We start from the raw sequence: 21799 nt of genomic DNA on the forward strand, positions 1-21799 counted from the left end.
TGAGGATAAGAAAGTAGAGGAAGTACACCCCTTTGCCGAGTTGGTGTGGCAGCAGAGGCTCTATGCCACCCCTGTGAGTAGGAGGTGTGCATGTACTCCCTCTTGGAGAAGGCGCTGATGTTCTGTGGAGAAAAAGTGTTTGGTGGTGGAACAGTGAGTTCTAGGTAGTAACCCTACTCTATGATGGAAAGGGCCCATTGGTCTGAGGTGATTGTTTGATAGCGTTAGAGGAACCAGGCCTGGGAGTAGTTCGCTGAATTTTACTACACGGAACTCCGCGAAGTTACCAAAACACTCTGTAAAACTCTACCTGATCGGCAGCTCGCGCTTGTGAACGTACCGATCGCGAGCTTACCGATCGCGAAATTACCGTTCGCAAACACAAGTGGGGAAAAAACTCCGCTGCACATCGCGAAGCTGAGTTTTCTGCACTCCGCGAGCTCTGCGGAGTGCCGAAAACTCCGCAAACGGAGCGAAGTTCATCGCCCAGGCCTAAGAGGAACCCCTGTAGTCATCCCGAGACAGGTGTGGTGTGGTCAGAGGGGAGGAAGAGAGAGTCACTGTTCTCTTTGCCACTTCCTACTCTGCTGTGGCATTTAGAGCTATTCCCTCTATAAGCCCCCTGCAGTAGCCTTGAGAAGGTTGCTGATGCTGCCTTTGATAGTAGGTGGAAGCGTCTAGAGAGGTGGCCTTGGAGCCGCCACAAGACTGGGACCTATGAAAGGACCCACATTGTGATGGGACTGAAGAGCCACTATTGCCTTAGCCAGGTCCTTCTTGATCTTTTCAAGCATCTGATCAACCTGAGGCCCAAAGAGGTGTTCCCCATCAAAGGGCAGGAACTACTGGCTTAAAGCCAGCAACAAGAAAATACGCATGATGGCGGATAAGGATGCTTTAATTAATACCCCTGGCGGTGGTGTCAGCTGCGTACAGAACACAACTGATGGGGATGTTGGAAATAGTCTGACCTTCTGCAACTAATTCTTGTGCCAGCTGTTTATACTGATCCTGAGGTGTTGGATTAGGTCTCCCATCTCATCCCACTGGCCCCTGTCATACCTGGAGAGTAATCCAAACGAACTGAATATGCACAAGTGGGTGGCAGATAGAGTGGCCACAATTTTCCATGCTGCATCGATCTTTATACTCCCCTTATTTGGCAACTGGGAATCTCCGGTGCCTAGGGTATTAGCTCGCTTACGTGAGTTATGCACAACCAACGAGTCTGGTGGAAGCTAACCTCTTATTTATGGTAGGTGAGAGGGGAAGGGCTTGTACTTTTTATCTACCCTCGGAGTGACCACTCTGGCTTTGACAGCGTCCTTAAAGGTGTCCTGGATGGTCTTTAACATGCCCTAAAGCATGGGGAGATACTGAATAGAACGCTGGGTTTTGGAAAGCATTTGCCTAAGAAGTCATCTTAGTCAGGAACAGTGTGGATATCAGGTGGCAGGTCTATGAATAACTTCACGGTAAGAGGTGGTGTAATCTGGAGGACTTGGCTGGGAACAAGTCTGGATCTGTGTCACCTGGGGGAAACAATTGCCCCAGGGAACATCTCTGGGCTCAGGGTCATATGGAGCGTCATAAGGGTCCACAGGATGTAGACTATTAGCCCCCATAGGACGAGTGAGGGGAATCCTCTGGCAAAGGTGGCCTATGTGGCAGTGGTGGTGGAGGAAGGGGAGGAGGTACAGAGAGGCGAGACAGAAGAGGACTGGTTCCTCCATCTGAAGGTGGTTCTTTAGTTTGGGAGGTGGTGGGGGCTGCAGGGCAAGCTGATCCACTAAAGTAAGCCTTCTTTTGTGAGGGAGAGTCTCCTGCACCTCTGGCAGTGGTTTAGCAGAAATCTTGCCAGTTTGCAAGAAGATAAACAGTTTTTTCTGCCTAGAGTCCCACTCATCCACGAGGTGCTGCAAAATTGGGAGGTCTTGTTCCTTGGAGTCCACCAAAGGTTGAGCCATGGACATCAGAGTGGACGCTGAAGGCTGTTTTGGCTTCTAAGCAGGTCTCGCTGCCGAGAAGTGTTTCAGCTACGAGGAGCCCATCTGCACTGTCACCAAAGAAGCTGATGGTGTTCAAGGAGTTGTGGGTGCCTAAGCAAGGTCTTTGGCAGCTGCTTCAGCATCTGGGACGGAATCTCAGTCGGCTCCGTAGCCTTATGACTGTGCTGGCCATGGCTGGGAGGCAGTGGCGGACTGGAAGGCTGTTAGTTGGGTTGGGAGCTTGATGCTTGACCCCTGCAAGGGTAGTGCTCGACCCATTGTCTGGATCAATGTGAAACTGTACTCATGGCCGAAGTCTTCGGACGATGGTTTGGTGGGGGCTGCTAGTCTTTGGTCTTAGAGTCCGTTGGAAAACTCAGCTCTGGACTGAAAGTGTCATGTAGTTCCCACTAATCCGTAGGACCTGGACAACAAACTTTGGGCAAGGTGCCTAGACTGATTTCAGGCACCCACGCAGGATATGTAAGCCTAAGGACCAGCTAGCTCTCAGTGCCACCACAAGCCCCTCTAACCTTACCAGAGAGTGAATGGTTTCTGGCAACCACTGAACATGACAACCCTGACTCCTCAGGGATCGTGGAAAAAGATCAGAACCTTTCACTCAGTCACTTGTGCTTAGAGAAATATACTGAAAACAGTGGGACGTTTTCAATATATTTATTGAACCAATGTTATTCTTGTACAGAATACATGAGCTGTGATAATCAGTAGACAGAAGCAAATGAAAGTGATTACTAGCACCACAAGTGTAAATAGTAGATACAGTTCTACCATGGTGCTAAAACAGTGTTTATATGCAGGCATATAAACAAGGCAGTAATCAGGCGTACCTAGTGTGTGTGTAGGTGTAGAGCCAAGAAACCCTCCAAGGGACGATCCAACCCCATTACCTATCAGGAGAGAATGAAGGACCCCGTCTTGGTGAAAAACTTAACACCCCTCACAAAATGTCAGCCAACTCTGTGGTGAAGTCTCAGCATGCAGGCACGCTAGGTGTCAGTGCCTCCTCTGCTTAACTATCGGGATGCTAATTATAAATAATAGAAAGCAACCTTGCCATGTACATTGTAGATTAGAGATGTTATGGATATGTAGATAGCTCTGTTGCCCCGTGGATGAAGATAGAAAGGCATTTTTACATAGTGTATAAAGAGGCCTTGTACATGATGTTCGAGGCATCGTGATGTTGTGTGAAGCTAGATGTGTAAACAAAGTAGTTTCAGAGAAACTAATCCGACATTGGCGTGTATGCAAATATGTGCAAAAGTTCACAGCAGAAATATTATTGTGAAAAAGAGGACAATGTAAGAAATGAGCAACTTCGCTACATAGGCCTAACCCGGGAACATAATAAAAGAAGCTGGCTGGTAAGCAGAAGAGGTACCGCCTGCTTTCCCTTCGATGTCCTCTCCGGAGCGGTCAGTAGTATTCTCATCTTATTGCTGCACCATCATCCGTAGAGCAAGTAGACGACTGCATTCATACCTGAGGCTCTTTTTGGACCCGAAAGTGAGGCAAACGGGGCAGGAGGTTTTGTCGAGCTATAGTAACAAGCAGAGGTTGCAAATCGAGTGGTGATCTGTCCACGTTTACTTGGAACTGCACTGTGGACAGTACTGAAAGGGAGTCCTTTCCATCATGGTCTGTGTAATTCTTGAGGGCGAAGGTCGATGAGAAGGGCTTGAGAAGGGCCTGAGAGGGGCGAGACTCCAGCTGGCCATCGACAAGGCTGCAGATGCAGAACAGATGGAACCAAGAAGGAGATGAACTACTGCCAAAAATATGATTGTCTCTTTCCAACAGCAGAGTAAAAAACAAAGAGCACCGTGCGATGTTGATTCGGAGCTTTAGAGATGCACATCTGAACCAGAGGTGGAAAAAAAACAACATAACAGTGGCGGCTCCTCTGCTATGGTGGAGGAGCATCGCCGCACTGCTTTTGAGCAGTGCAAAGTAAAGGTAATAAAAAATGATAACCGAGTTATCATTTTATGTTTCATTTGCAGGCGAGCGGGGCTGCGCTGCTCTGCTGTCAGAGCAGGGCAGGGGATGAGTGGTTTGTCCACTCCTAAGTGCACAATGACTGTTTGGTCCGCCCTCTCGGGCCACCCAAAACAATCATGTGCATGTTCCGTGTTCTCCATGCAGGCTACATTACAGCCTGCACGGAGAAAATGCCCAGGCCCCCATTCCCTGGTTGAGCGTTGAACCAGGAAGATCAAAACCAATCACAACACTGCATTGTAGCTTTGTGATTGGTCAGGGAAGCCACGCTGTTCTTCCTGTTCCTCGAGGACCATGAGGAGAGCAGAGATGCGTGGGGGGGAGGGGGGTGTATATATATATAAAATCTACTGGTGGTCGCCAGTAGATAGTTCTAGTTAGAACTGAGTTCCCATAGGAAATCTGAAAATTCTATTTTGAATAACTTTGGCGCCGGTTGACGAATCCTCGCGAAATATTCAAAACTAATGGGGCGCTCCGCTCAGCTCCTACCCTGAAAGTCTCGGGGTGATTGGTCAAGCGGGGGCTGAGAAAAAAGGGGGGTCCAAAAACGCGTTAGTCGAAGGTACAGCCCGAACGGCTGAACAGAATTACTTGAAATTTGGCATAGAGGTAGTCCTCAGGTCAGGGATGTGCCTTGTGCATATATGGTGTCAATCCGTTCAGTAGTTTGTGAGAAAATTGCAGTTAAAAGTACATAAATATCTATATGCGCGCACCGTGCCGTGCATTGCCGTGCGCGAGCGTAATTCTGATTGGCGGTTAGATGTCAGTCAACATTCGAATCGGTCGAAATCAGGAAGTGTCGGACGCCATTTTGTGTGTGGCAGTGAAAAACAAAGGTGGAGAAAGTGAAAAGGGGGCAGGGTAGAGAGTTCCTGACCCCCTAGCCTTTGTCAGGGGGTCCCTGAAGGAAGCCGAAAGGTGAAAAAAACATTTTATTTTTTTTCAAAAAATCGCGGGGTTGCGCGCACGGTGAAAACCCCTTAAAAAAAAAAAAAAACATTTTAAACGAGCCATTCCATATTACAGGATACAGTCAATCTATAACTATATACATAGGTAGTTTATTGTAAAATAAATATATAAAAAATAAAATACATAGATAATTTAGCATTTAAAAATCCTTACAAATTCACTACAAAAAAACCATAGGTTTCACACAAGTTATAGTTCGAAATTAGCATTTAAAAAACCTTGCAAATTCACTTAAAAAACCATAGGTTTCACACACGTTATAGTTAGGAATTAGCATTTTAAAAACCTTGCAAATTCACTGAAAAAAACATAGGTTTCACACATTTTATAGTTAGCTGGACATTTCACTCGTATAAAACCATTGAAATTCCCCCGTTATAGTTAGTTCAGCTAAATATAACTCGCGCAACCGCAATCCACTGCTGATGATGTCACATATTACATCACTGTATTCACTAAGATACTGTTAATAAGTCAGTTATAATTAATTTTACAAAAAAAAACATCCATTTAGACACTTATTTACCCATTTATTCTTCCATTAACCTTCAGATATACATATATAAAAAATATTTATTTTTCAGAAAGACACATTCACTGGATGATGTCATCAGTGATGTCATCAGTGATGTCATTTGAGATGTCATCAGTGATGTCATGAGTGATGTCACTGACCATGTCATGAGTGATGTAATATGTGACGTCATCAGCAGTGGATTGCGGTCGCGCGAGTTATATTTAGCTGAAGTAACTATAACGGGGGAATTTCAATGGTTTTTTACGAGTGAAATGTCCAGCTAACTATAACATGTGTGAAACCTATGGTTTTTTCAGTGAATATATATATAGTTTTTTTTTTTTGCATTTCGCAACCCTGTGCCCCCACGTACCCCCGAACCCCACTCTCCCATCCGACATGCCGGACACCAGTGCAATCTAACAATGGAGCCAATGTCCATACTCATTACCAGTAATAGGAGTCACTATACCCCACAACTTGAAAGACCTCTTCTAAGAAAAACAAGTTGTACACATCCAAGCCCAATACTAGATGGTCAGAGAGTATTCAGAGCAAGGGTATCTACAACTACACATTCCATGAAAATAAAAATTATACTCCTTATAAAACCTGCCCTTGAATTAACAAATCACGGGGGCTTCACTCTCCTTAGAAGTTAAAACAACATTTGCCATCAGTGGAGAATAGTGTGTCATAAATGATAAAACAATATCCATCACAATCTCAATTTTCAGATTAATGCAAAGAAAAAAACAAAGAAGGTGCTTCTGGGCACTGTGGAGCTGAAAAAAGTGTGTGACTGCCAAAGTGTCATTAAAAATACATTCAAACATAAAAAACATCACAACACTACCTACCTCCCGCAAAGCACCTGGTTCTTGAACTACACCCCTCACCTCTACTATATTCTAACTCTAAAGTATATAAATGTACAGCATATCACTATCTCATACTGCATTTGCCAGATTTCCTACTTGTAAGCACTAGGCGCAATAGGTTTTATGATAACTTAATTCAATGGTACATATTGGATCTGCTGGGGAAGAATAACTAGCAGAGTAAGATCTGCATGGATTCAAAATCATGACCTGCAGTTAAGAAAACATGTCAACAATGAAATTAAGGAGCCATCTTTCAAGTCATATCTATCCTATCTAAATGTATTTATACTCCAAGTATATGTCTCAAGCATATCTCCCTTCTACAAAGTCCTTCACAGATGAAAGAGACTGACATCTTTGCATCTTACTGTAAAATTCTTTATAAAGACCTTTGCAACACTGTGAGGGGTAGAGGCATGGGCTAACTGTTTATCTGGCCCACTTACCTACCATCAGATCTCAGATTGTGCTACCCCCAACCCATCAGCAACCAGGTATCTCCCTGTATACTATCTCCCACCCCGAAAATAACATTATTTAGTACACACCTGATGGTCTGCTAAGCACATGTCCTCTGTGGGCTTTTTCATCTCGTCCAAGATCAGCTGTTGACGCCGGCGGTCTTCTAGTCTTCTCTGTGCCAGCTGTTCCAGTCTACGCTGCGCCTGCATCTTCCTCTCCACCTGCCGAGCTGACAAATTCACCTGCTCTGGTGCATTTGCCTTCTTCTCATGCACCTCCTCCTCTTTCCTTGCCTTGTCTTTCTTCTTTTCTAACTAAACAGGTTAATATAAATAGAACACTAACCAAGTAAGTGCTGTATAAGAACAAAGTTGAAAAGACCAACAAACCTCTCAAAATATGTGGCCTCACAAAGTTCATGGTGTGCTTTATATTATCAATGATATGACATTAAAAATGTTAAATGAGTTTTCAGCAAAGGTAAATCATAGATAGAAAGGAATTAGCTCAACCTACAGTGGTCAAATACTGAATTCCCACTAATGCTGAAAAACTTTCACCATGTTGCAAGAACTTTACTGGAGACAGGACAGGTAGGGTAGGTGCTCTAGCAAAGCCTGGAATAGCTGTGTTACCATGCCCTGTTCATTTTTCTAGTCGCTCTTATGTCCCCCTAACCACCACCAGTGGATATGACCCCATAAAATTATACTGGAGGCATTGCGTAATTTTGAGAGATGTTTCACTGCAGAGACTAGACTCTTCTGGTTATGGGGGTACAACCAAAAGAATTCCTGTTATGTGTGAGGACTATAAATTTCAGGTCAGGATATGGGGTACCGGAGTTTAGTGACAGATAATTCTAGTACAGTGGTACAAGTCCTTTTCACTTGTAGCCCTGGAAAAACATGAATTAATTGTGTTTCCCCTGTAAAATTAAACCATTTCCCCTAACTCTGGTCCTTGTGTTCCCTAGAGTACATATGTTTTATAGTGCCTGGAGCATGTGGAACCAGTAGACTGTGTGCAGGATACCTGATAAGGACAGTAGACAGTTGTTCAAAAGATGGTGTTTTCCCTGTGGGCTATGGATTATGAAAAAGGCAACCAGTTTGCTTTTTTGCCCTGGATCTCTGCCAAAACTGATGGGTTTGAAAGAATTATCTCTTCACAACAAGGAGCTTTAGAGGGAGAAAACCAGCCAGGCCGCCCTTCACTCATCAATCATCAAAACAATAAGGGCCTGGCTTTAAAGAGGGTAAGTAGTTTTTTCCAGAGGAAAGGTTTCTAACGTGAGGAAATCTACCTCCAACCAATCTCTGGCAATGTGTCCAGTTTAGGCCAATCCTAGAACCCCCAACCTTTTAGGCATCTTAAAAATGAACTGCAATCAGTCAATCCGCAAACAAATACCCTACCCCACAACATGTGAGTAAAGAACACTTACAAGAAATAAGTGAAAGAGTGAGTAGGCACCTCACGTACGCAACACCAGGGAGGCTACCGGCAGGTTCTCACCAGCATGCCCACGTTTTATCATCATTGGTTGCCTACTCACTGAGAAAACTGAATCGTGTCCAGTAAGAAGACAGAGAGCAGAAAGGAGAAATTAACTACCCCAAAAACAAAGAACCCCGTGATTTACAAAGGACGATGTGTTCCATCAATTAGAATTGAGATAACACTCACAGTTAGATTTGCCCTCTTTATTCACAATCGTGAGCTTACTCAAGTTAAAAGTACTGCATGTTGCAAACCTTGTCAAAGTAGGCCAACATGTTTCATTGCCATTGCTATGTCATGGCAAATTCGTCAGGGCGCGAGGTTCGTTATTCGCCTCACTGGACAATAAATTTTGTGATGCGGATTGGCAGGTGTGAGCCAAGGGAACTCGTACCAGCTTCCACCATACCACACGGTTGGTCTCATCCCCGCTGGAAGACAACGCTCCTAAATGGCATAAACGCGGCATAACGATAAGCAACAGAAGTGCTTTTGAAATAGGGGTATTTGTGACACACACAACCCCGGGTGGTATGGTACGGGACCAACATGCTCTAGGATGGAGGCTCTAGAGCTGCTTCACTGCCTTACCAGTTGGAGGAGTGGGGGAGGAGGAGACTTGTTGCCAAGCTGTGCCTTGCAGACAATGTCTACCTTTCTCTGTACAACCTATGAAGAGGGTTCGCCTGTTGCTGCTGTTTTGACTGCTGCTGCTGTTTGGCTCGAAAGGACAAAGTCCTGCCAAACCCGCAAAATCCGTGTTACCCAAGACCCAACGATCTCGCTGCGGCTCCACTATCTTTAAAGCGCTGCGGCTCTACTATCTTTAAAGAGCTGTAGCGCCAAGTCCGCTTTGGCACCAAAAAGACAAAATTGTAAGAAACTGGCTCTATATACACTACACCAAAATGAGGTATATTGTGTATAGAGTCCAAGAATCCCCAGAGGTAGGTAGAGGTTAAAGCTAGATAGAACCTTACTGTTTGTGGTAGAGTGGTCGAGCAGTAAGGCAAATCAGAGTACAGTGTTAAGCATTTGATGTACACACTCAGTCAGCAAATGAATTCACACATTCAAGAACTGAACTCTAGGCCAATTGTTTTTGTATAAAAGGAAAATGCTACTTACCAGTATGCATCTGTTCTTGGCATGTAGAGCTGCAGAGCCACACACTGAGCATAGATTGCCATCTGATGTTGGGCCCGGATGTTTGCACTTTGTTATTGTCTTGGAAGAATTCTTTGGAAGTCACAAGATAGGGGACTCCTCCTTTGGACAATAGGGCGCATTGGCATTGACTCCATCGTCAGATTGTTTTTTCGCCAAGAAGGGAAATTATGGAGTTTTGTGAGAAACATAAATAGATGTCCATGTATGTTGTATCTAATTAAGATAATACTGGAACAGATAAAGGTAGCCGGGGAGGTGGGTTGGCGTCTGTGGATCTGCAGCTCTACATGCCAAGAACAGATGCATACTGGTAAGTAGCATTTTCCGTTCGAGGCATGTGAGCTGCAGATCATACACTGTGCATAGATTGCATAGCAGCACTCCTCCTTAGCGGCGACCACCAGTATCTGTTGCAGTAGTTTGAAATAGCGTTTTGAGTACAGCTTGGCCCACACTAGCTTGTTGTTTTGCCTGCACATCTACACAATAGTGTTTTGTGAACATGTGCGGTGTAGACCATGTAGCTGCTTTGCAGATGATATCTAAGGGAATGTTCACTAAAAATGCCATTGAAGCCACTATTTTGCAGGTAGAGTGGGCTTTAGGGGGAATAGATAGTGTACGTTTTGCTTTGTGATAGCAAATTTGTATACATTTGACAATCCACCTTGCAATCCCAGAATATGATATGGGATTGCCTTTATGTGGTGGTGAGAAGGATACAAAAAGTTGCTTTGTTCTGTCAATATAGTAAAGGAGTGCTATTTTACGTCTAGAGTATGAAGAGCCCTTTCTGCTACTGTTTGTGGTTGCGAGAACAACACTGGCAACTCAACAGATTGGTTAAGATGGCAGGGAGAGATAACTTTAGGAAGGAATTTTGGATCTGTCCTGAGTACCACTTTGTTATGATGGAGTTGTAAAAATGGTTCTTGAATAGTTAGTGCCTGTAGCTCACTGACTCTTCTAAGAGATGTAATGGCCACAAGGAAAGTGACTTTCCATGTAAGAAGTTGTAGCTCGCATTTTAGCAGGGGATCGAATGGAGGACCCATTAATCTTGTGAGGACGATGTTTAGATTCCACACTGTGGAGGGTGGTACCCTGGGAGGAACTATTCTTTTGAGGCCTTCCATAAATGCTTTAATGACACCTTGAACAACTGCCCGCATTCGGGACGAGGGGAGCGAAATTGAATTCTTGGAAAGAGACGGGTAAGAACATCTCGCCATATTTTTTAAAATACATGAAAACTTCATAGCCTATAAGGCTTCATCCATAACGTGTGGGTTTCTTTTTTGTTCTTTTTAACCCCGTTCATGCAGAGAATTGATAAAGATTCCGAGAGTAGCTCGAATAAGCCCTCAGATACACGGCCGCGAATGCTCGACATACGAGCAATTACTGTTTTGGATCAGCAACATAAGAGCGTTCATTTAAACACAAAACGCTAGTAAACCTAGGCATGTGTATCAACTCTTAAACCAGGGTTAGGAATTATCCTGCTATAGTCAACTTTTATTACCAATTAGGACTTCTAATTTTGTTCAGTTAGAACATGCTTTGTCATTACAAATGATATATACATATTTGTCCACCATCCAGACAGAAGTATCGGAATGCTTTACTCCTTTAGAGAAAGTGTGTTTAACCGTAGTCCTTGCTGTACACTGGTTCCAACCACAGTAAGAGAATAGTAATCAAATTTTTCTTCTCTTTTTAATATTTTTCCCTGCATCAGATAAGGAAACACAGAAGAGTACATCTTCAAGCCCTTATTTTAACATTAAAACAGAGATAACTACCCACCCTACTATTTGGGTAAGTCGTTTGATATAAATCAAATCAATCTTGCTCTCTAGGCACATTTTTCATGATAGAAGAGTAATTAATACCAACTCCTCTTTCTCTTTGTGCCTTTTGTGTTTTTTCTCCCTCTACTTCATGGCTCTCTAAGATGTACAAACCGTGAACATTAAACCGTTGAGTCTTGATCCTATGACCACGCTGCAAGAGCGTTATTTGATCCACTATAGTATTGAACTCTATAAGGTAAGGACTCATTCTTAAACCCTCTAATACATGCCTGACTTTAGATACTTACCTTGCAGACATAATGGCACGGGCATTTTACATTCGAGAAACTTTTTCTTTTTCTTCCTTTTTTTATTAAAATATCACAAGGGTGTTCATCACTGTTAAAATAAGAGGGTTCATCTTCAATTTCTTTAAATTCTTTTCTATATAGAATTTTCTGTGTTATTTTTCTTCTTCTGTTTTAACTTGGGCTCGCTTTCCCTGTGACAAGAGATTCCTTCCAATTTAACTGTAGTTTTATTTCTGCAAAATTGTAAGTAGGACCGATAATATGTAACCCCAATGTTTTTATAATCTTACTTTTCAGGTTTCATATCATACATGGCTACCCGATGAAGGCGTCAAGCCGAAAAGCGCGTAGGATTTAATCCTAGCCATGGCATATATGAATGCCCTCACTCATCGCATATATTCTTAGATGCTAACAAGTGTGACAATGTGTTGAATTTAGTATACTATCTGTACAAATATATGTATATATAAAAAAACAATCAAATATAGTTAAATCAAACGATTAAAATTGTTCTGATGAAATAAATATCATTAGACAGATAAGTATGAATGCACAAGTATGCCTGGCACACACGTATTTAGCATCAGGGTAGAAAATTATGTGATGGGTATATATGTGAAAGTGTAATTTGTAATTTTGCACAATCTGCTTTTCTAATTTTTTTTATATATTTAAAGAAAATCATAACAAAAGAATGAAAGATAAAATAATAAATTATTTTTGATACAGAATAATTTCTTTTGGGTGTTTACATAATATTTGTGAGTCCACTTTTCTATGATGTTGCCTAAATGTTTTTTTTCACATGTATTATGTAGACTCTAATTTAGGAAACGTGATTAGGGGTACCCCTTTTTGTGCAAACAGACACCTTGAACAATGACAGATGTTGTCTATTTTGTAGGTAAACTGCAATGGCAGTGAGATGTAATCTAATTGATGTGTATGCTAGATTACATCTTTGAAGATGCAGCAGGTAACACGATGTACTGAGTGGAGGCATCTAGAGGCATCTAGAGGATTGATGATGTTATTGTTACAGTATATAACAAATTTTTTCCACTTGGGTGCCTAGCCTCTTTGATAACGTTCATACAATCAGGTGGAAGATTGAGATAACCAAACTCTAGGACTTCAGGAGCCAGATCATCAGGCTGAGCTGTGCTGGATCTGGGTGTCTGATCTCTCCATGGTTCTGTGTTAAGAGCTGTGGAGAGAGGTGTAGTTTTGGTGCGGGACTACAGATAGTTTCAGCAATGTTGTGTACCACGGTTGTCTGGCCCATGTTGGAGCAACTAGGATCAGTGTTAGTGACTGTCGTTGCAGCTTGCACGCCACTAATGGAATGAGTGGGAGAGGTGGAAAAGCGTACGCAAATCTGCCTGACCAATTCATACATATCGCATTGCCTTTGGACAATGGGTGTGGATATCTGGCGGCGAAGCTTGGGTATTTCGTGTTTTAATGTGTGGCGAAGAGATCCATCTCTGGCTGCTCCCACATTTGGAAAAACTGTTGAAGAACTTGTGGAGGAAGTTCCCACTCGTGAATCTGTTGTGTCTGCCGACTTAACAGATCTCAAGTGTGGGGGCTTGTTTGCTGCGCACTGTTCACTGGTATGTAACCAACAGTATTAAACAATGTATGCTCATTTTTACATTTATTTACTTATAAGAAAAGCATTTCAACCTTAATGACAAGATTTTGCATACATTTATAATTAGTAACGCAACATAAAACTCAGTAGTTATTCGAAAATTCCACTTTGCATGTACTTCAACATAATACATGAATTAAATTGTACATTTGCAGAAAAAATACATTCGTGGGTGCTCATGCCCATGCCCAATTGGGCATGGGCATGAGCACCCACGAATGTATTATGTATTATGTTGAAGTACATGAAAAGTGGAATTTTCGAATAACTACTGAGTTTTATGTTACGTTACTAAATATAAATGTATGCAAAATCTTGTCATTAAGGTTGAAATGCTTTTCTTATATGTAAATAAATGTAAAAATGAGCATACATTGTTTAATACTGTTGGTTACATACCAGTGAACAGTGCGCAGCAAACACAAGCCTCCACACTTGTGATCGATCAGTTATCTACATTAGCAATTGTTGACAGCTCTTGCTTGCTGCAGCACCAATTGATTCTTTGAATTAATTTGCAAAATTGAGGAGTGCACCCCCTACCCCATAATTCATAGATTTAACAGATCTGCCATGTGATTTTGAATTCCTGGCAGATGATGGGCTAAAAGGAATAGGTTTTGAGGAATGGCCCACCTCCATATGCTCTGTGCTAGTTGAGAGAGCTGCAGAGCGCGTCCCCCCCTGTTTTTGTAAATAGTACATTGCGGTCATATTGTACGTGCGGACTAAGACAGCTTTGCCTGATATCTGTTTCTGGAATGATTTTAATGCCAGAAAGATTGCTAGTAACTCCAAATGGTTGATGTGGAGTAGTCTTTGCTGAGGTATCCATGTGCCCTGTATGTTGTGATGAAAAGATGAGCTCCCTAGCCGGTGAGCAGTGTGTCTGCTGTTAGCCCAATCTGTGGAACCGGCTCTAGGAACAGTCGCCCTTTGGAAAGGTTTTGGGTATTCCACCACTGTAGAGAGCGATGTGTGCGGCCATCCACCAACACCAGATCTGTTAGCTGACCTTGAGCTTGGTTCCACTGATGTGCTAAGCATTCCTGTAAGGTGCGCATTTGTAGTCTTGCATGAGGTACTATGAATATGCAAGAGGCCATCATCCCTATGAGTTGCATGAACACTCGAGCTGGAAGTGAGTGTTGCGGCTGAAATTTTGTTATAAGGGCTTGCATGCTTGCTATCCTGGTTGGACTGGGATATGTAAGGCTTTTTGAGGTGTTTATTGTGGCACCCAGATATTGTTGGATGTGGGATGGTTGGAGGTGAGGCTTTGTGAGGTTTATGGTAAACCCCAAGTCATGAAGTAGTTGGATTGTGGCGTGTGTGTGACTTACACACTGGGTATGTGACTTGGCTTTTATGAGCCAGTCGTCCAAATATGGGAAGACGTGAATTTGTTGTCTTCTTAATTGGGCTGCTACCACTGCCAGACATTTTGTGAAGACTCTGGGTCCTGTGGTGACTCAGAATGGGAGAACTTTGAACTGGTAATGATGACCGTCCACCACAAACCAAAAATATTTCCTGTGAACAGGGTGAATGGGAATGTGGAAGTAGGCGTCCTTGAGATCTAATGTGGCAAGGAAGTCGCCCTGTTTGAGTAGAGGGAGGACCTGTTTGTAGGAAGGTGGATATCTGACTATGATTACCCCCAACTTTTTGCCTAGTGTCTAGCTGGTTTTTCGACTTAGTTGGCCTGAGATCCTGCCATTCAGGGTCTCAGGCTGTCTGCTCTCTCTTTAAAATGGACTCCATGTACCCTAGGTACATAACCAATTGGTAAGGATCACCTTATTGGACCCTGTACAGTGTACCCTAGGTACCCAGGGCATAGGTGTACCCTAGGCCTCCCAGGGGCTGCAGCATGTATTATGCCACCCCTGGTCTGGCCTTCCAATCAGACACAACTGGCTGATCACTCAGCTGGGGCAAGGTCGTGTAATCACCCCTTGCTTAGATATAGTATGCCTATATCTACCCTTATATATAGACACATGTGTACCTATCAGTCACTCCTATGGCAGGCCTTAACAATCCTGGAGGCAGAGTGCTTGGTAACATGTGAGATGGTGCTCTAGCATGAGCTGAGCCTGTCTGCAGCTTTCGGAACCAAGTCCTTATAGCTGTTCTATGATATAGCCTACCATATACTCTTAAAGTGCCTTATAATCTTAGACGGTTATGGTAACTATGGTTTGGCTTTATCGAAACATGTCGTGTAAGGTGTCTAACACTGTGGAATAATACCCCCATGCCATTTCTGGACATGAGGATATTATTCCCCCCTTCTAGAGGGAAAGACATGTTAAAATCATACTTCACTGTTAGCCTCTGACCAAAGCCTCAGCATCACAAAATGGATGCTGCTGCCACGACACAAGTCTGACCTCCTGCAGCTGGGAGTGATCCCAGCCAGGGAGGCCTGGACAATAGGTTTCCTGCTTGGGGAGGTGCTAGCACCTCCCCAGACAGCCTTTAGTGTATTGGGGCAGGGTGGGCTGAAAGGAATGAGACATGCCTGGGGCACACAAGGTGTTCCTTGCATAGTCCAGTTCAAACCGGCGCTGGGGCACTCCAGCCCCAGCTCTGGCGCGAAACTGGACAAAGGGAAGTGGGTGTCACCACCCCCTCCCAGGTCCCACCCAAAAGGCGTGACCTAGCAGGTATCCCAGCCCCCCAGATTAGTATAAGAGTGGGAGTTGGGCCTCAAGAGATTAGATTATCCTGAACCTGCAACTTGAACAGAAACTCTGGACCTTCGACATTCGACGAAAGAAGAAGACTGAAGAATCTCCCTTGTGGCCAAGGAGTGGCTACCCTGTGCAAACAGGCACCATCAAGAGACTACCCTTTGCTTTGCCCACGTTCTACGAGGAACCGACTGCAGAGCCCGACCAGAGCCTTGACTTCCAGACTTCTCCGACCCTGATCCACATCCACAGCAAAGCTGAGATCCGTGGAGGCGACGAGCGACGTGGGACCGGCTACCTGGGAAAAGTGGCTAGTAACTTAAAGCGCAGCTTCTGAGGCACCCTCGAAGTTGTGCACCGGGGATTGAGAAGCCCCAACCCCAAGCACCATCTGCACCGAAGATCAGCCCCCCACACTCCACGAGTCCTGCGTGGGGCCCTTCTGCATTTTCCTGCTTGCCGCGTCTGTCCGGTTGCTTGCCCGCTGGCTAGTGGCCTTTGTGACGACGCACTCTGAAATCTTCTGCGCTGGTTTGGCTCCTCCAGACTGGCTCCCGCTTCTCTGCAAAGAAGAAGCACCCCAGACCTTCCTGGTCTGCACCAGAAGCAAGTCCTCCGTTCTTCGTGGGTTCCGCTTGCCAAGGCTTGGTGAGTCCTAGTCCAACTTCGACGCCGCAGACAGCAAGAGCCTTCGTGGGACAGCTCGCCTCCTGGTCCTGGTCGTCCTCGACGCTTCCTGGTCCTCCTGGCTGCAGCGACAAGCTTCACCTTCACCTGCAATCTTCATGACATCGCCTGGTTCCTTCCTGGTTCCACGTGGTCACTGGCTAGTGACCTTGACTCTGTCCCTTCTGCTTGCAGGTCTCCTCTCTTCTTGATCCCAGCCTTGGGATCCACCGGACACTCTTCACTGACTGCCTGTCAGCATCTTTCTTCAGGCATCCATAGGAGTCGACGACGAAAACAGACGCATCTTCACCCCTATGCACCCACAGCCTGTGGGCTAGGTAACTTGGGTACTCCGGTGCTCATCAGGATAGTGACTATCCTAGTGTCTAGTTTTCCAGTCTCAACTTCCTAGCTACTCCGGAAGTGTCCTAAATCTATCGTTTTCTAAACTGTACTATTGCTAGTGACTTTTACGCATTACGCGTGAGTGTTTCCACTCTGCACACGAATCCCGTGGGCCTCCCACTTCCTAACTAACGCTAGTGTAGTGTAGCCCCAGCGATTCCCTAGGCCTAGGCCTATTCTATTTCCGTGACAGTGGTCCTTATACCACTTACTTAGTATATGGTTTGCGTGGCCCCTAGGGCCTAACTGTATTACTTACCTGTGTGACTTAATGTATGCTTAAATAAGACTGTGTTGTACTTACCTCTAATCTCATAAAGAGTGCTGAGGGTTTGACTAGAATAAATACACTTTATTTTATATATATATCTGTTGTGGTGTCCTTTCATTTGGTATTCAAGGGATTATATATGGTATCACAGCTGGCTTCACATGCCATTCAGAGTTTAGCCTAAGACTGCTCTTGTCCATGCTACCACTAGGATAGCTGGTCTATAAGGTTGACTTTACAACCAATCACCATAAGGGTATTTGGACTGATATAAGGTGTACACTAGAACTAGTGACATCATACATCAGGCCAACTTCTCACATTGGTGAGCAGCGGTTGGGATCTGAGCTTGCAGTTGTAATACCATTGTAATCTTGAGATACTAAATTGAAAGATCACACAGATATTGTCTAGGTACATATAACATAGATTATAATACTTAAGTCCTACTGGACTTAGTAGTTGTAGGTTGAAGGGAGTAACACACCCTGACTACAACTACTAGAGAGGTTTAGTAGATACAACTAGTGTAGGTAGGTGCACACACCACACCCTCACTAGAATCATGTCCCTGAATGGAGATCACACTGATGCTCCCTCAGGAGAGGAGAATCCTAGACAGGTTCCCTCTAGATATGATGCATTCACTTTCCAGGAGATGAGACAACTGTGTACCTCCAGGAGATTAAAACAGGGTTCCAACCCTACCCTTAGACAGCTAGTGGAGCTTCTGGAGGCCTATGATGCTGAAAGAGCTGCCAAGTATGGTGCCATAGCTGTAGATAAGGGTCTACCCACCACAGAGGAGTCAGATGGGACTTCAGATGAAGAGGTAGACAGCCAGGGCCAAGTAGGAAGACTTAGCCAGGCTAACCTAAGGGCCTAACTGTATTACTTACCTGTGTGACTTAATGTATGCTTAAATAAGACTGTGTTGTACTTACCTCTAATCTCATAAAGAGTGCTGAGGGTTTGACTAGAATAAATACACTTTATTTTATATATATATATATGTTGTGGTGTCCTTTCATTTGGTATTCAAGGGATTATATATAGTATCACAGCTGGCTTCACATGCCATTCAGAGTTTAGCCTAAGACTGCTCTTGTCCATGCTACCACTAGGATAGCTGGTCTATAAGGTTGACTTTACAACCAATCACCATAAGGGTATTTGGACTGATATAAGGTGTACACTAGAACTAGTGACATCATACATCAGGCCAACTTCTCACACTGTTGAAGAGTGATCATATGGAAATGGTCTGATTGTATGTAGAGGTTTTATGGTCTGAGGTCCAAAATGGGTCTCAGGGTTCCATCCTTCTTTGGAATGAGGAAGTACAGGGAGTAAACCCCTGTGTTTTGGTGATGAAGGGGAACTGGTTCTATTGCATGTTTTTCTAGGAGGGAAAGCACCTCTTGTTTTAGAAGCGTTAAGTGCTCTGCTGACATTGGACGCTGTTTGGGTGGTATGTTTGCGGGAGTTGAAGTGAGCTCTAGGCAATAACCTAATAGGATGATTTGTCTCACCCACCTGTCCGTGGTAATGTTGTTCCAGACAGGTAGGAACTGTAGCAATCTTCCCCCGACCGGAGTAGAGTGGTCCGGGGGGAGTGGAGGGAAGTCATTGTTTAGGGGTGGAGGCGGTGCGAGTATTGGTAGTTTTGCCTCTACCCTTGTTGTTATTGCCCCTGTAGCCTCCTCTGTAATAGCCTCTGTTAGATGAGGTCTGGGTGGGACTCTTGTAGGAAGTGGAGGGGTTATCAGTGGTAAAACCTCCAGAGGCGCCCCTATAAGAGGAGCGACTAAAGGAACTTCTGGGAGCTTGCGATTGCAAAGCTCCCATTGATTTGGCAGTGTCCGTATCCTTCTTCATCTTCTCCAAAGATGAATCTACAGTGGGCCCAAATAAGTGTTCCTGGTCAAACGGTTGATTTAATATGGTAGTTTGAACCTCAGGTTTGAAGCCCGAAATGCGTAGCCACGCATGTCTGCGTAAAAAAGACACTGGTACTAAAAGCTCGGGATGCTGTGTCTGCAGCATCCAGAGCACAACGAATGGAGGTATTAGTTATGAGCTTGCCTTCCTGGATGAGATCATTGACTCGTGTTTTATATAGGTCTGGAAGGTGTTGTAGTAGGGTCTCTAGCTCGTCCTAGTGTGCCCTATCATACCCAGTGAGCAAAGCCTGTGTGTTGGCAATTCTCCATATGTTGGCTGCTTGGGACGCTTTTCTTTTACCAGATGCGTCCAGTAGTTGTGACTCCTTATCAGGGGGTGGAGCATCTCTTGTGGTTTGTGAGTTAGCCCTTTTCCTGGCGTTGGAGACCACAAAGGAATCCAAGGGTACCTGCCCTTTAATACAAACAGGGTCAGCTGGGGCAGACTTGTACTTCTTTTCTACTCTGGGGTTAATGACTCTGGCCCTTACAGGATCCTTAAAAACTTCAGAAGCGTGTTTGATTACCCCTTTTAACATTGGGAGAATGGATGTGGACCTTTGGGATGGTGCAAAAGTGTTCATGAAGAAATCTTCCTCTACATGGTCTGTGTGTAAGTTCACCCCGTGGTATTCTGCTGCTCTGTGTGTGAGCTGAGTGAACCCTATAGTATCCTTTGGAAGGGATGATCTAGATGGGTAGATGTCATCCTGTGGTGTGTCGGGGACATCTGGTGTGCCATAATCTTCCAATGGATCTTTTGGGGTACCAGGAGGACTAGGTTCCCCTATGAGGTGATCTTCCCCTTCGTCCTCAGAAGCGTCGTCATCATCGTGAGGTGGAGGAGATGGTGAGGGTACTGGAGATGGGATAGGAGAGTGGTGTGGAGGAGGAGGTGGAGAAGGAATCCTTAAAGGAGAAGTTGTAATGTCTCTCTTCTTTAAAGGAGGTGGAGCTGGTACAGGTTTGTCCATTTTCCTTTTCTTGGAAGGACTAAGTATAAGCTCACCTGTCTTGGGGTCTTTTTGAAGAGTTTTTTTGGTTGAATCAGGTCGAAAAAGCTCCTCCTCTGGAGTGTGTTGTTTCGGTGCCGATTTTTTCGGGTCTGATTGTTTGTGTGGCAGAAGTTTTGGAGTCGTTTTATGCTCCTTAGGTCTGGAATCGGTAGTTTTCCTGGGTTCCAGTGGGGTCTTCGACACCGGTTGTTTGTTCGGTTCTGATGTTTTTTTGGATCCGTAAGTTGAGCGCCAGTGTTTTTCACAACCGGTTCCGAGGGCTTTTTGGGCTCCCAAGGCGGAGCGCCCTAAATCTTTGGAACAGGGTGTTTACTTGGTTCCGACGATTTTTGGGGAGCTGGGACGTCCAAACCAGTGGATTTCTGTGCCGATGTGGAACCAGGCGTTGGTGCGGAGGAAGGCAGTGGTTTCTTCTTTGGTGCCGGGGATGGAGTTTCGGCACCGACGGCAGGCTGGCTCGATCCAGCGAGGCCTGAGGGTTTGTGTATCGACTTCTTTGCCAAGCACGAAGGCGGGGCGTGGGAAGTTTTGTCCCGGTGTGCACCTAGGCCCGAAGGTGATGGTGTGACTGAAGCCTTTTTGGGAATGGGTGGGGGGAGGGGATCGACGTCAGTACTTATGACCCGCTGCCCCAGAGTGACGTCTTCAATGTCGGAGTCGTCGGCTTCGGAGGCGCTGATGTCGCCCTCTTGGATCTGCTCCTGCACGTTGATGCCTCCCTGGAAGATGTCGTCCGGAATCGATGTCGATGATTGAGCCATGGTTTTTTTGAGCTCGACTATCCCGAATTGTCTTCTTGGAGCGGAAAGAGGCATAAGCTACACAGTCTTTGGCCTCGTGCTCGGGTGAAAGGCAGAGGTTATACACCTCGTGAAGATCGGCGTGTGGAAACTTGGATTCACATTTAGGACACTTTTTGAAGGGAGTCCTTTCCATGAGCCAAAGGCCTAATGGCGCAGGTAGGCCCAAAGGCCTGCGTAGACGACCAGAATCGAAGAGTTCAAGTTTTAAGAGATGCGCGTCGAATGGGAACGCAATCGAAACAATACCGAAGAATGGGTGAAGGATGTTGAGCCGAAAAGTAGATCGGTAACGACACCGAACTGGAGCGCGATAAACACATCCGAGCCCGATGGCGGAAAAAAACAATCTGGCGATGGAGTCGATGCCCATGCGCACTATTGTCCAAAGGAGGAGTCACCTATCTCGTAACTTCCTAAGACTTCTTCCAAGACAACAAAGTGCAAACATCCGGGCCCAACACCAGATGGCGATCTATGCACAGTGTGTGATCTGCAGCTCACATGCCTCGAACATATTCTTTTAGGTATTTTATTTCTAGAACCAAGCAAGCCTGCCACAGGTAAGCAATAAATACTTTGCAGTAATAAATGCTGAATGTTATACAGTTGTATTGCAATTGTAAATGTACTTTGGTTTGACTTACAGTATTGTTTCAGGGAAATGCAATCACTTGTAAATACAGTACATAAGACGTCAAT

General features: G+C 44.7%; 1 protein-coding gene across 1 annotated transcript in view; it reads right to left on the minus strand.

The window, feature by feature from the left end:
* The window catches only part of BAZ2A (bromodomain adjacent to zinc finger domain 2A), a 1031051-nt gene that overhangs the window by 504807 nt on the left and 504445 nt on the right, over positions 1-21799 (minus strand). Inside the window, exon 14 of the mRNA XM_085600883.1 lies at positions 6941-7168. Coding sequence (XP_085457009.1) covers positions 6941-7168 — 228 coding nt within the window. The remainder of the gene's footprint in view (positions 1-6940; positions 7169-21799) is intronic.

The sequence above is a fragment of the Triturus cristatus genome, chromosome 4_2, assembly GCF_964204655.1.
Source record: "Triturus cristatus chromosome 4_2, aTriCri1.1, whole genome shotgun sequence".
NCBI lineage: Eukaryota > Metazoa > Chordata > Amphibia > Caudata > Salamandridae > Triturus > Triturus cristatus.